Below are 15,236 nucleotides of genomic sequence, written 5' to 3' on the forward strand. Positions count from 1 at the left end.
TTAAAGGTCCTTCTCTCCAGTGGCATAGAGGTGAACCTGGGGTTTTTGAAGGTATAAGGATAATCTTAGGCAGGGACTATCAAACTGGAAAGGCTTTGCATATGGAGTCCAGTGATAAACTAAAAGTCCTATTCAAGGACTAAACCTAGTTAAGTCTGGATAAGCTTAGCTACCAGGTGATGGTTTCTTTTAGGCACAGCAACTCATGAAAAGGCATGTACTAAAGGGATGCAATTAGCACGGGTGGGAGGATTCTTAGTTTTGAAAGCACAGCTCTTTAAAAATATTGAAATACTGGGTAGGATAGGTAAGGGGCACTTCCTTTATGGAGGTAACTAATGACTTGCTGCAGAAGTAACCATTAACTAATAGGCCTACTGCGGACAGAAGGGATAAAACAGGAAAAATGACTTAAGGAGGTGAGAAGGAAAAATACACCAGTCCTTTGGTTTTGGATTTCAGTATTGATGACTTGTCATACACTAAGTTGTCTTCATGAATAGTTTATTCAAAAATCTTCACAGTACTGTAAATCATTCTTATATTCACTGAAAGATACAGCCCCACTATCAGAGAAAAACAGCTTATCAATACACTCTGGATATTTATGCGGGCAAAGCAGATCAAACATTTCTAATATTTGCAAGTTCATCTCACAGTTCAGCTTTGGTAAATTAAGTGCCAAATCTTTGGACATTTTGTTACATAGCTATACCACCTTTATTTTTCTCTTTGCTTTCATTAGGACAATTTCAAAGCAGGAATATCATACCTCCTCCCCCTATCTACCTCGCCCCCCCCCCCCCAAAAAAATACTTCCAAAAACACAAACTTAGTCTTACTGTAAGAGCCTCATTGGTCTTTCTGGCTTTGGAACAGCCTATCTGATTTTAAATCAGTGACGGAGAAAAATAACAGAAAACCCCAAACAAAAAACTACCCACTGAGTTAGTTTTAAAAGCATTTAATGACATAGCATATATTTAACAGATAGGGTAAAAGTTGAGAGGTACAGGTCAAACAGCTGAGTGCCAGGCCCAAGACTACTCTGGCCTGAGGCAGGCCCAGTCTCTGAAAGTTCATTCCTATTAAATGTCATTTTGATTGTGCAGTAAGATGAAATTTTGTCATTACAATAGTTACAGTGACAGAGAAATGCACACTATGTATCAAATAGCAAGGTAATGTAGCAAAATTATAACACAGTGCCGCAGCTCACAAGCAAGTAACCAGTTCAGTAAACATGACTTTGTCCAGTAAATGCTTCAGTTTCACTTTTACACTTATCAATGATTTAAAGGGTTTATTATACATCTAATTTTTATTATACTTTGTACTAGAATTATCTCAAACATACAATATAATGTATTTCAGCAAAAAAAAAATTGAAATTACAGATTATTTAAAACAGTTATCAGTTTGCTATTCCTTCTTGTACACCGACATTCTTAACTGTCACATTGAATGCAGAAAAGCCACACGTGGGTGTTAGTAAGTGATGCCAGCGTACAGGTGGTTTGGTCTGCAAAGTTAATGTAGAGTTGTACTCTTGTTACAGCTGATATAATAATACACACTATCCGTTTCATAAAGGTTAGAGCCATCGTAGGGGAGTTTCTAATAGTCAAGACTCAAGATAACCACCATTAAGTAAATGGAAGTGAATGTGTCAGAAAATCGGTACGTCTGTCTCTGGTGTGCACAGTAAATTCTGTTTTGAGAGCACCGCTGCCTTGCATACCAATAGCACTAGAGGGGGGGTTATTTCCAAGACAGCCTCACAAAATTGAGGAACAGTTTAAATATTAAGATCTAATCTATATGAACTTCATTAAAAAAAAATCATGGTCTTTCCTCTCATAAAAGAAAGCTGCCCAATGTGCCTCATTACTTTTATAACCTGAAAGGAATTTTGTTTTGTTTTGTTTTTTTTTCAGAAATTCTCTATAAATAAAAAAAAAAATCAATCACATTGAGGAACATTAGGCACAGAGAGTAATGTATTGGTTCTGAGCTTGCATGCTGGAATTTCACTAAAAAGGTAAGAGAAGTACAGGATGTAGAGATGGGAGTTCATTTCTTTTTTCCAAAAAGGCTAAACCGCTTCTCTTTGTCTTTCTCTTTGTCTTTCTCACGCTTGCCAGGACTAGATTCGCTGGTGATTGTAACACTGGCTGGCAAGGTCTGGGCGCGGCTGGATGCTGGAGTGCTCTGGGTGCTTGTGGATATTTCACCCTTATCAGAGGAGATGGCGGAAGTGATGGCCTGGATCCACGAATTCATTTCCTCCTGGACAAAGAGGATGTCACAAGAAAGATGTCAGAATGATGGACCTAGTCAGTGGCACGGGGCAACTTCTAATACTATGCTTTAAAAAATGGATTCTGCCATCAAGGGCTTTGGACTCCACTTTCCTCTAAGGGGAGTGGAGGGGAAGAAGGGTGGTAGGAATTTTAACTTTAGTACCATTCACGGTAATTCAGACACAGCTCAAACTCAATTTAAGCTGAACTCTGGGTCAAGTGAAGGCTAGGAAGAAAATCCTTAATGTTTGGGCCCTTGTTGCTAAGCTTTTGTATTCCGCTCCCCCCTCTTTCCTCCATAAAAAAATTTGAAAGAGGGAAAAGAAGGGGAGAATACAAGCATTTATTTGCATGTTCATTTCTGCCGCTCTAGGAAGGAAGGAAGGAAGGAAGGAGGGAGTGAGGGAGAAAAGGGAGGAAGGGAGCAAGGAAGAGAGAGAAAGAAAGAGAGGGAAAAAGGGAGGGAGGAAGGAAGGAAGGAAGGAAGGGAGAGAAAGAAAGGAACAGATAGGTCTCTCCCTCAATATGTCGTTTTTTTGTCAACTGGTTCCTGCAAGGCTCTCTGCTGAAAGCAGGCTCCATTTCTTTTAGCTTCTCCTAGTTACAGGGAATTAAAATAATCTAATATTGGACATGAAGAAGAATAAAGTCGAAGGAAATCTGTTTCCAGTCTTTTATCTAGATTGTGACTAGTCTGTATTCTTGCAAATGCTTCTTCTGAATTACTAAATCATAGGAACTTACATCATCTTTGGCTTGGAAGAGGTACTCATTGCCATCATTTAGTCTACAATTAAAGAAAAAAAGAAAGCTAAGAGTTAGATTTTTAAAATTTAAATATACACATCTATCCATATGTAAAAACACGACTCACAGGCATATACTAGGTCTCTAAAGGAGTTGAACTGGTGATATCAACCCATGCAGGAAGGGAATGCAAGCAAATGAGGGCTTTGTTCCATAGTACTCAGTGTCCTTCTTGGACATCTTAAAAGTCATAGAATTTAGCTAGGGTAATCTCCAAACATCTTTAAATCTGTTATAGGCTAATTTGCTGCCTACCATAAAAATCTATTTGGATGATTGATCACCTGATGACTGAGGTAAAAAAAAAAAAAAGTCTTTATTTTTTGTAGCTGTGTCTTATTCCTTAGCTTATATCTCCTATTTTAAAAACTGGGAAGCTAGGTCGTACAATGAATAGAGCCCCAGGCTTGGGGTCAGCAAGCCTCATCTTACTGAGTTCAAATCTGGCCTCAGTCACTTACTAGCTGTGTGACCCTGGGTAAGTCACTTAACCCTGTCTGACTCAGTTTCCTCATCTATAAAATGAACTATCTTGGCCAAGAAAAACCTCAGATGGACTCACAAAGAGTCAGATACAACTGGAAAATGACTGAACGACAACCATTTTTAAAACTCACTGATAATCAGTTCTACCTGGGGGACTCTAACCCTTTCCCTCAGTCTGACAGACAATATATGGCTGGTGGATCAGCTCTCTGTAGCCAATCATCCGGACCACTACATCACCCAGCAACGGCTGGATCGTTTTTTTTTTCCTGCAAAGCTCTGAATGATCCGGTGAAATCATCCAAGGGCGACCAGATCTAAGAGCCCAAGTTTTTACCCCAAACTCCAGAACATTAGGGCAATGAAATTTAGACTCTATTTAGAGAAGGCATTCTCAAATCTGAATGACTATTCAAACAAAACAAGAGCTTTTTGAGTCCCTATTATGAGTTAAATGCCATATTCTTTTACATTGAAGCTAAAATTGATCTCTCTATTACTGCCGTGCCACGGATCCTAATTCTCAAAGAGTATGCAACATAACATAGGCTATGCTGTCCCACTGAGGAGCTTTGTCTGGTGGTTCTGAGGGAATGGGAGATTTCGGATCTTGCTCGACATCTTGTTTTAGATCTTGGCAAACAGTGAGTTGGGGAGCGAGCTTCCTCTGAGGCCAACTAGAAGTCCTATCTTTCTCTAACACGACAACCCTTCGAATTGCAAAGATAGTTGGATGAACTGCTGCCCCACCCCCCAATCCCTTCCTATTTCTTCCCATCGCCAGCTATGAGTGGGTATAGAGCCAGGGGTGAAACTGCAAGAGCTACCCAAAGCTAGGTCCATGAACGGATCTATGTGGGTTTTTTTTTTGAGGGGGAGGGGGGAAACAGGGAAGAAAGGTCCTAATATTCTTCTCAAATGACCAATTTCTGTCCCCTTCAGACTTGTCATTTAATTGGTCCAGGTGGCTTCTGGGTAAAGGTATTCCCTCTACCAATGCAGATCTACAACTATTCCTAAGACTTATGGTGTTAAAAAGTTGTCTGTGGCACTTGTATACTGTGGCATTTGGATAGAGGGGAATGGTAAAGATCTGAGATTTAATCTGTGTGGGAACTCTCTGGTGTGAAAATTCCCTGCAATTTAATCGCAATTTACAGTCTCAGAGTTGCCCGGGGGCACTGAAAGTTCCCATTATTTGCCCACAGTCGCACAGCCAGTATGTATCAGAGACAGGACTCAAACTCAGGATTTCCTGACTCATTGTCCCTCAACAGCCACTAGAAATTTTAAATTGATAGAGCATATAACGTAGAACAACCAAAAAAGAACCCAGCTGGATTCTACCAAAAAGGTTTCATTAAGCCTTAAGGCTAAATGTCTTGAGGGAATAGAGAGAATGGTGTGAGATCCTGTTGGGGAGAGAACTGCTTTAGGGGGATGTTCTGTCTATCTGTGACTGCTCCAAGAGTACAAGGCGGAAAGGAGCCAATGAGTCAAATGGACTCAATTTTTCCTTCCAGTTCTTTTTTTAATTGCATGTCCAATTTATTGATTTGATCTCTTTTGTGGATGAAAGTATTTAGACTCTAAACTCTTAACTCAGAGATATAAATTTTGCCCTAAGGACTGTAGCTTTTCCTTCCAAAGGAAGCACAGCCCATCCCAAGTTGCCAAAGATGGAGCATTCATTTCTCCATATCAATAGGGATTCATAAATCACATTGAAAACTCTCATCCCTTTAAACGTACCACACCCATGTACAGTCCGTGACTTCTTGTTATTGGCTCTATATACACAAAGAAACTCACCAAAAATACACAAAAAACAATAGCACTTCTCAGGCTCTGCCCTCAAAATTTTTTTTCTTCATCTTTATCACAGCAGATAGATTTCCTATCATTTGGCTGCTGCTAGAAAGCAGAACTTTTAAGCTGGGACCCCCTGGGAAGGGAGGAGGAGTGTTTGGTTCTGTGGAACAGTTGAAATCTGATTCCAGATTTCCAGGTTCCAGAAGTAGTTGGGGATAAAAGTTACATGAGCCCATTTTGGGAAGGGAAAATACAGCCTGACAGGTGCCAAAAGCCATTTCCTGTTTATCACTCTCGGGCTGTGATGACTCATTTGAATTACAGAAGAAAGCTGGAAAAGTCTTTAGCAGTCCTCTAGTTTAACATCCCACTGCCTGCAGAAAAGCACTTTAATATCCCTGACAGAAGGATCATCTACCTTCTGCTTGAATATCTCTATTGACGGGGAACTCACGCCTGTCTATGAAGGTAGCCTATTCCATTTTGGGATCCTAATGGCTAGAAAGTTATTTCCCAAGGTGAATCCAAATCTGCCTCTCTCTGACTTATATGTATTGGTTCTAGTTGAGCTATAACAAATAAGCCTGATTTTTCTTCAAGTGACAGTCATTCAAATATATCCGAAGACAACTGTTACATCCCTACTATGTCTTTTCTTTATGCTAAACAGCTTCTTCATTCCTTCCATGAGATTATTTTAACTTTTCGCCATCCTGGACATGCTCCCTCTTGTCAACATCCCCTTTAAAATCCAGCCCCCAACAGTTTCTTGTTCTTAGCATAACTTAAAAATTAGTTAACTCTTTAAACCCTCCTCTCTTTACTAAGATGGGGCTTTCCCCTCTTACTTGAGTAACTGACTAAATGTAGGACACAACATTTATTTCTATTAAATTTTATATTGTTCAGGGCCTTGTACACTGTGGATGCATGTTAGATATTTGCTGAATTTGTTCTGGCCCATTCTTATAGCCTGTTAGGTTGAACTATCCTTTCTAGTTTTTATCATCTCCAAATTTTGTAAGTAATTTTATGTCACCTTGGTCAATGATTTAAAAAAAAACAAACTGAACAAAATAGGACCATGGAGGACTGTGGCATGCCACTAGAGACATTCCTTTTCCCTTCCAGGATGTTGTCATTCTGATTAACTCAACACCACTGTTTTTTTTTCCTTTTGTTCTGTTTCTTCTTTCACAACATGACTAATGTGGAAATATGTTTTTACATTATTGCGTATGTATAACCTATATCAGGTTGCTTGCCATCTTAGAGGTGGGGAAGGGAGGGAAGGAGGGGGAAAAATTTCAAACTCAAAACCTTTCAAAAAATGAAATGTTGAAAATTGTCTTTACATGTAATTGGAAAAAAATGCTATTAAAAATTTTTTTAAAAACCTCAAACTCACTGGATTATGATTCTCAAGAAGTTATTAATTCAGAAATGCAGTAGACTCACTGGGCTTATATTTCACTATGCTATCTACAAGGTTATATAAAATGAGAGATTTTGCCAACAGTCCAGCTGAAACCTATACATATTATACCGGTCATTCCTCTGATGTCAATCTAATAACCCTCTCAAAAAAAAACAATACAGTTAGTTTGACATGACTTGATTCTAAGTGAACTAAAGGTGTCTCTACTTTCTAAAAGTTTACAAATCATTTGCTCCCATCTAGATAACACTTTTTTTAACAACTAAAAGGGACATTAACAGCCATTTTGCCCAACCCACTCCTTTTACAGCTGAAAAACAAGCTGAGAAATGTTAAGTCATCTGCCTAGTGAAAGTGACACAGTGAGCCAGGGACAGCTGGGACTTGAACCTAGGTCTCCTGATATTCCAGGATATTGTCAACACAATGGAAAATGGTTTTGAAATGATGTGAAATATGAATTGGAAAGTGGTTTTGAAAGAATGTGAAATACGAATATTCTACATCGGGTTTTGGATAATGTAGGTGTCAGCTTATAAAATAATCTGAACCCTAACTGCCCTCCACTACACCACCATTTAGGACTCAACAGATGTATTGGGAAGCCTAAAAACTAAGCTAAAATCAGGTAAGCCTAACAACAATGGGTTGTTTCCCACTTTACTGAAGATGAAAGAAACTCACATGAGAAGTGAAGTCATTTATAGATGTTATCTGAAAGGAGCCAACTCCAAAGCCAGAAACAAGACCCCTAGTTCTGTGGAGGCATCGAGACACTTTGTGTCCCTCACTCACCTTAGTTTGAATACATGTTTTTTCTTTTTGTAGTCAACTGCTACTTCACAGGATGCTTCTTTCAAACTCACAGGGATTTCACTGTGGTAGGGAATACCAGAACTAGCAGCCTTTGAGTCTTTGTAGAAGCCCATTTCTTGGTTATTAATCACACAGTAGACGTTATGCCACGACCTAAGGGATCACAGAGAGGAATTGCAACTTGTTACAATCAACTTCTCTTGGTAAAGTATGCAAAATTGGACTAAGTTAAAATTGGTCTTCACAGAAGACCAAGGTTACAAGTTAGCTAGCCACTTGAGGAAGCCAGGGAGCATGGATGGGCTACTTTAACGTAGTGGGAAAATTCTCATCCCACAACCGATCTATAGCACAACTGCTAGAGTGGGAACCTGTGTTCTCTGCCATAGGGAACACTGTTATGGAAAGAAAACTGTCAGAAGCCGAGGAAGCCTCTACTACATTTTGGGAAAACACTGTTTTGTCCCATGAATAAACATCCTTTCCCCCACGGTGTCAAGACAGTCTCCCCTCCCAGCCCCGCCATGCTTGACACTCTTTGTTGGGGCCTGTAGTTAGAGGGAAAGAGCAGCAAGCCATTAGCTAAGCCAGGGCACCTGCAAAAATTTGTGGCAGAGTAAAGTGGAGGCTGAAACATGCCCCTCCCAAATGATGGCCTCCACTCATTTCACAAAGTGGCTTGGTATTATGATAAAAGACCATGAGGTTTGGTGGGAATGACAAAATTCTTAAAAAATAAAAAATATTTTCAGATGGAACTTTCCCCCCAAATATTTTTTTTTCACAAAAAACAAGTCACTGCAATCATTACACGAGCCAAAATCAATCCCTTTTAAGACAAAACTACTATGGCTCACTACTATTTTCCTCCTGTCATTGGGAAAAACACAACTGAATAAAGGATAGCTCATCTGCCCATGAGGCCTTAGACTATTGAGCTGGGTAGTGGGGAAACCACCGAATAAGTTAGCAACTTAAACCCATGCCCTGTTTCCAACCGTAGTGCCATTTTTTTCATGTTATTAAACAGGGAGACAACCAGACATCCTGCTCTGGCCTCAGTAGTTACCAGTATAGGCCACCTGTGACTCTGTCCTTACCTGCTTGAAGCTTTCTTATTGTGGGCCTCCCATTCATGCTTCCGATTTAAGAAGCCTTCCATCTGAGCCGACGGGGTCTCCTGGGTTTTGGCTGGTAAGGTGGCTGCTGTCTGTGCCTGGATGGAAGTCTTCGCTCTGCGATCTGAAGTGGGGGAGGGGATGGGGCTGGATTCTTTCGAACTCGTTCTCTGCTCTGTAGCTCCATTGACCATTTCACTCGTTTCCACAGTTTCTGCCATCTAGAGATAGTGGAAAGACCATTCAGCTAACCCTGAACCACGCTGGGGAGGTCTTAAACGCTAACTGACTTTGTACAATGTGGCTGTGTATAAACTTCTTGGACAGACTGAGATAGTACAGTAAAACCCTTTCACATCCCACATAGCCAACTAAACACCAAAGACATTAGAAGGTACGGAACAGATTAATACCCACCCATTTTATAGGGAAATGGAAGAAGCTAAATGTCAGTATGAGTTTTACTGCACTTTGCTCTTCTGATTAATCCATTTTCTCTAATATAACCCAATTCAGTAACTCCATTTCTATTACTGGTTACTCGAAACAAAGGACAACAGGAACAGTCACGCTTATTATGTATGAGAGATCGAGGATGTTATACAGCAGCCACCTTACAACCAGGGACACCAGCAGAAGGTTTTAAGTTTAAGTGAAAGGCATTCACAAACATGTCAGCGAACAAGCCTATCAGAAGTACACAGAAGCATTCCCCCCCAAGGAAGAAAAGAGAAGACCTAGAGTTCCTAAAAATACTCCTTGGCCCACCTCCCTCCCTCTTTGCCCATCCCACCACACATCATCAAAACATGCAGAAATTAGGATGACACCATGCAATTCACGTCCACCATCTCAGTTAGGTTTTGGATCTGAAAGCTTGGGGAAGGAGGGAAGAAGAAGGCAAGTCAAACATCCATTTAAGCACGTCTGCCAGCACTGTATATTAAGTGGGCTGTATTTGTTGTTAAAGGTACTGGAAAAAGCCAACCACAGTCACTCAACACCACACAGCTATTTACCCCCAAACAAAGACAGAACCATGGCCTTCCCCATCACTTGCTTTGTTGATCGCGTTGCCTTGCTGAACTGAGATCGAGATAGCCTAGAGAGCAGCCCAGTTTCCAGCGGCTCTGACTCATCACGCTGGAGACGTCTTCAGGAGCCGTTCATCCACAAGCTCAATTAAATTGTAACCCTGACGGCTTTCAGCTTTGGAAATGCAGTATGGTCTTGGTTCATTATCATTCTCAGCCTGTATACCATTAACTGTGGACCATTAACCGTAGCAGCTTCCTGGCTTGTATAACCAGGGTGTGGGATTAGCAAGTTACTAAAGCTGGGTGTTGCTAACGCTTTAGTGGATTACAAACATCCTGCACCCCTTGTACGTAGACAAACATGGAGGTTGTAAATGGCACACTAATAAGACACCCGCTCCCTGCGCTGCTGCCCTGAACCAGTGTCACCCCCAAAGAAGTGGCAACAGCCTCAACAGAAAAAATGGCAAACCGGCCACCTCTGAAAGAAGATGTCAGATCTAACAATTAATTGTCAAAGACTGATTTTCTCTTATATCTCATCTGAAGCACTGGGACTATAAAGGTGGGACAGGAAGTGATATTCATCCAAACCATTTAGAATACTGGCTGGCTAAAATCCCAGGAGAGATGGAAGAGGCACAAATTCTACTATATTTCAGGGCCCTGGATTTAGTTCAGGTTGGACTAAGCTTCCATAAAATTCCATTTTCTCAATTTTGCCAAACTAGACCAGGGTTAATAGGGGAGTAGATACTATACAATTTAATGATTCTAGTAATTCCATTCACAAGGTTCAAAAAAGAAAGTGGATAATTAGACTCTAAAGTAAGGGGTGTTGGTATACATGGTGGCCCAAAATAAGCCTTAAACTGTACCTCTTTGCTTTTAAGTAATTAGGCCACCTGTGAATGTTTGTTTGGTTTATTCTACATCTTTCTTTTTAAATGGTGGCAAAGACAAAGAAAAAGATGAAAAAGATATCTGAGCCAATAAGAAATTTTAAACAGTGGCCATTCAAGTATTTAATTTCCAGTGATTTTTAAATTTAATAAATCTGTTGGCCTACAAAACTGCACACAATTTACAGTGGAGACTATAATGAGTTCAAGAGCTATAAGGCTGGTGTAGTAAGGACCTGGAGGACACGTGGTTAGTATGTGTAAAAAAAAAAGTTTAAAAAAAATTTCCTGCTGCAGGTTTTAAATGGAGATTGCTGGCTGTAGTATTGACCTGATTTGTAATACAGACCTAATTATTCTAATAATGAACTAAATGGACATTAAGTTTGTGAACAGGACTAAAATGCAAAACACTTGGGAGGCAAACTTCTAGTTGCTAAGGAAATGAAAACCTTTTCTGAGGAGATTTCTGCAGCAAAAATTTTTCTTTTGAGATATTAGAGGGAAAGAGAAAACCCCAACACCAGTATGCACAAGGATAAATTAATATGTATGCAAATGAATGATCCAGGAGAACAGGAAGGGAAAAAAGGAGCAAAATGAATTTTAATGAAAATGTGCTTTAAGCATGCCAACAGACAACACGCCACTGAAGACAAACATTAAAAGCAAATCATAGCGTTATGATAAAACAATGGACACATGAATACATTTTCCCTTATTGCTTCTCTTAGCAATTAGTTGAGAGTGCTTAAGTGGCTGGGTGTATCTGAGGTATTTAAATCACGACTGTGAACATGACTACAACATATGCTGACAACTAGTAACATGACAAGAAACACCCCACTGATTTTCAAAGTGCATGAAGCAACATTGTTTTCAAGTTCATTAACTTGAGTCTCTGTACCATAAATCAAAGAATAAAATGGCTTATCTTCAAATACAAGTCAATTGTTGCATTTTTTTTTCCTGGCAAGGTACAATTTTAAAGTATAAACAAAAAAAGGCAAAAGATTGCTGAAAGATTTGAGCACTCCTTTGTGGATTTTTTTTTGTTCTGAATATAAAAAGCAGAAAAACTGGATATTTAATTCCAATTATATAAATTTTTAACATATATATATGGAAACATCATATATATATATATATACACATACATATATATCAATGACATGCACATTATGATCCAGAGCCAGAAAAGACATTTCACGGCTCCCTATTTTCCTAAATCTAAAGCAATAGCTTAACATTGATAGTAATGTGTTTTTAAGGCAAAGAGACCCAATAATGGTGCACACTGCCCCCAGAACATACGGAGCTATGTATATATCTATAGGCCCATCTACAGTCACCAGTAAATAGATATGTACATAGAGAGACACAGAAAAACAAACAAGATGCTATATGACGTTATCCTGACAAAAGAAAAAAAACATGCATCATGAAATGAAAAGACAAATCAGACTTTAACAACTTGCAGCAATCATCTATCAACTCATGTTTCTGTTCCCACTAACATCTCCAACCCTGGAAATTAGTATGTTTCTCATAGCATGAGATGGGTAATTACAGAAAATCTCTTCTTTAATCTGCTTTTCACTCATGAGGAACAAGATTCTAGTTTTCTCATAAACTGTGGCCTAAAAAATGCCATTCTAAAATGCTCTCTCTGGAGAGGGAATGACTAAATGGTGACAAGAAAGTGGAAATGAAATAAAGCATATGAATATGAAAAACTGCCAAGTTTGTTATACCGGATATACTGGAAAAGTTCTTATAAATATGCTAATGGTCTTGGAGAAGAAGAGCTTGCATCTAAAATCGATAAGCTTTTAAAATGATCCCTTAATTTTAGGCCAATCAATTTTAATGTTCAAGTTATCGGAAGGAACCAACATAGTTTTGATTTCATCTGTTTGAAAATTTAAACAAAGTGATGTCCCAAAGTTATTACCTGAAGAAAGAGACCTGAAAACCAAGACAGGCTTCCAAGATAAATACAAAGCAAATGTCTCTGAGCTGATCATGGGACTGCCTTCCCTGGGGATGACAGCGTACTCTGGGGAGGCAGCATCATTTGCTGCAGGAAGAAGCTGGATTTCTAAATCTAAAACTTAGCAGACTAAATGGAAAACACATTTCACCCCCTGAAAAAAAAAAAGGCTTTAGCCATATTCTGGAAATGACCTGGGGGTGGAGTATGGTGGGTGGGGTAATCTCAAACAGAACTTCTGAGACTGTCTACAATTTGAAAATAAAATCATTTTCTGATCACATCCGACTTTCTTGTTTATTTTCATCTTCATCCTTCTTGGAATGTTACATAACTAAGTTTTAGTTGTTGTTTTTTTTTTTTTTCATTTTAGTAGCCAAAATCCCCTTCCCGTAACACAGTTATCTACCAGCCATGACTAAGTTCTTCTGCATCTAATACCTTCAGCCTGGTTAATAGCTCATTTATAATGTGGCCCGTGTATAGCACAGTACTGCAACCTGTTAGTATAACTGGATGCGTCATACCTGTCAGATTCTAGTTTTCTTCTCCATTATGGTGTAATTTCATTAAATTTCAATTACTCATGTAAGGGATGTTTTAGCTGTAAAAATCTTGATAAAATAAAAAGCTCACAATAAATAACATAAAATAAATGTCTCTTTAAGGCAACTGAGCATCCATCAGTTAAAAAGACTCAAATAAACATGGATTAAATGCAAACACATATATAACCGAGGCTATTAATTAAATAAAATTCAACAACGTGGATGAAATGGAAGCAAAAAGATCAAACCAAGAGTATTTGGAAAGAGTGGAATTCTTTACAAAAGGTTCTGAGTTTCACAGTCCAGACCAGGGTTGGTCACTGGCTGTCCGTCTGCTATTAAAGTTTTTGTAGTTTTGGTAGGTTTGAGATCGGTAACTAACCCGTGGAGATCCCTGTTCGGCAGGCAAACCATTTTGGGAAACTTGTTCTCCTTTTGAAGCATCCCTATTGAATGAAAAAAAAAAAAAAAAGAAGAGATGGATGAAGACACAGAAAAGTGACAGAGGAAAGAGGAGAAAAGAAAACGGAAAATAATTTTACTCTCAGATTTCTCTTCTTTAAAAACTTCTTTAAACTATCTTTAACTATCTTCTTTAAAAGACAGATGATGCAATTAGAAATAACAAATTCCTGTGAATACATGGGATCATTAAAAATTCAGAGCTAGAAGGGACCTCAGACATTGCCCAGTCTCAATATCAAATGTTGATTTAGAGCTGTAAGTGACCTTGGAGGCTACCTAATTCCAATCCCCACATTTTAGAGAGGGGGGAAAATGGAAGCCTAGAAAGGCGAAGTGATTTACCCAAAGTCACACAGATGAATGAGGCAGGGCCGGAACCCTGGTTGCTCTTTGCACAGTGATTCTCTCCCCTCTTTAATTCTAAGACTTCAGGTTAGAAGATTTTACATTGTACTTAAAATTTGTCCTGGATAGAGGGAAAAGGATACAATCCCTGAGAATGCTACTCAAACGGCTGACACATCCTGGGGCAGCTATTCACTGGCTTGATCCATCTGTGTTTTTAAAGGGCGCATTAACTCCTACTTAGGTACCAGTAGAAGTCGGTGAGGAGTTCTCCTAACGTTGGAATTGGGAGGGAATTTGTGTTATATGAAGGACTTTATAACCAAATTTCTCTTAAGACCCAAAAACATGCTCCCGAATACCAATGCCTGAAGCTGGGCTGGCCTGGGCCTTATTTATGCTATCTAAAAGAAATTTTTACAAGTAGGCTGGGTAAGAAAAGTAACACAGCTGCTTCTGTCAGGGGAGCTAGTCCCATGCTTACCATTGTTGTGACTCTGTTTCCTCCGAAACTTTCGTTCTCGGCTCTGGAGATGGAGGTTGCCTCTTCCTCTCCTCTTCCTCTTGCTGTCTGCGCACTTCCAGTAATTCCAACTAAAGAGCAAATGCAATTAATTAAAAATTCATAAACATTCTTAATAAAAATGAATAATTCTTAAAAGTTCTGGGGTCTTCTATCTCTTAAAAACAAACCAGTTCTGATGGACCTAGCAATTCCTGATATTCCAGTCCCCACTTTTCTTTCTTATCAAAGTGGGTAACCCTAGGAGAACAGCAGCTTTCAAAATTGCCCCAAAAAAATGACATTTAATTTCACAGGAACTATCAGTACTAAAAACCACAGAAAACAAAGAGTTCTGAAGGAAAAACAGGCCTAGCCATGAACTGGTCAACTTTTACATGAACTTTTTGTGTACTCTGGTATTTACTTGTTAGTTGGGGGGAAAAAAAGCAGATGCTTAAGTCTGCTTAAGTAGAAAGTCTCTTAAAAGTGTCACACCCGTTAACAGCCACTCGCTCACTCTGCAAAACCTCACAGACAATGTAGTGTAGTATTTTCATGTTGTGGTCTAAAATTTGAGCTTAACTCAAACAATTCATTTAAAAACAAAACCAAACCATCCTTTTGGAGAAGGCTGAAACCAAACAAATCCATTGCATGAGCT

The 15,236-nt window shown here is 39.2% G+C and overlaps 1 protein-coding gene across 5 annotated transcripts in view; it reads right to left on the reverse strand.

Annotated features, from left to right (window-relative positions):
* Window positions 1–487: 487 nt before the first annotated feature.
* SPTBN1 (spectrin beta, non-erythrocytic 1) overlaps window positions 488–15,236 on the reverse strand; it is a 280,165-nt gene continuing 265,416 nt past the window's right edge. For 4 of the 5 annotated variants that reach the window (XM_036748781.1, XM_036748782.1, XM_036748783.1 and 1 more), the window contains 6 exons: window positions 14,555–14,664; window positions 13,643–13,706; window positions 8,763–9,001; window positions 7,642–7,815; window positions 3,048–3,090; window positions 488–2,289 (listed from right to left, as the gene is read on the reverse strand). In XM_036748781.1, coding sequence (XP_036604676.1) covers window positions 2,074–2,289; window positions 3,048–3,090; window positions 7,642–7,815; window positions 8,763–9,001; window positions 13,643–13,706; window positions 14,555–14,664 — 846 coding nt within the window. In that variant the 3' untranslated portion in view covers window positions 488–2,073. Of the gene's footprint in view, window positions 2,290–3,047; window positions 3,091–7,641; window positions 7,816–8,762; window positions 9,002–13,354; window positions 13,707–14,554; window positions 14,665–15,236 lie in introns of those variants that run through there. The other variant, XM_036748785.1, reaches the window with a different exon arrangement.

Source organism: Trichosurus vulpecula, chromosome 3 (assembly GCF_011100635.1).
Source record: "Trichosurus vulpecula isolate mTriVul1 chromosome 3, mTriVul1.pri, whole genome shotgun sequence".
Taxonomy (NCBI): Eukaryota; Metazoa; Chordata; class Mammalia; order Diprotodontia; family Phalangeridae; genus Trichosurus; species Trichosurus vulpecula.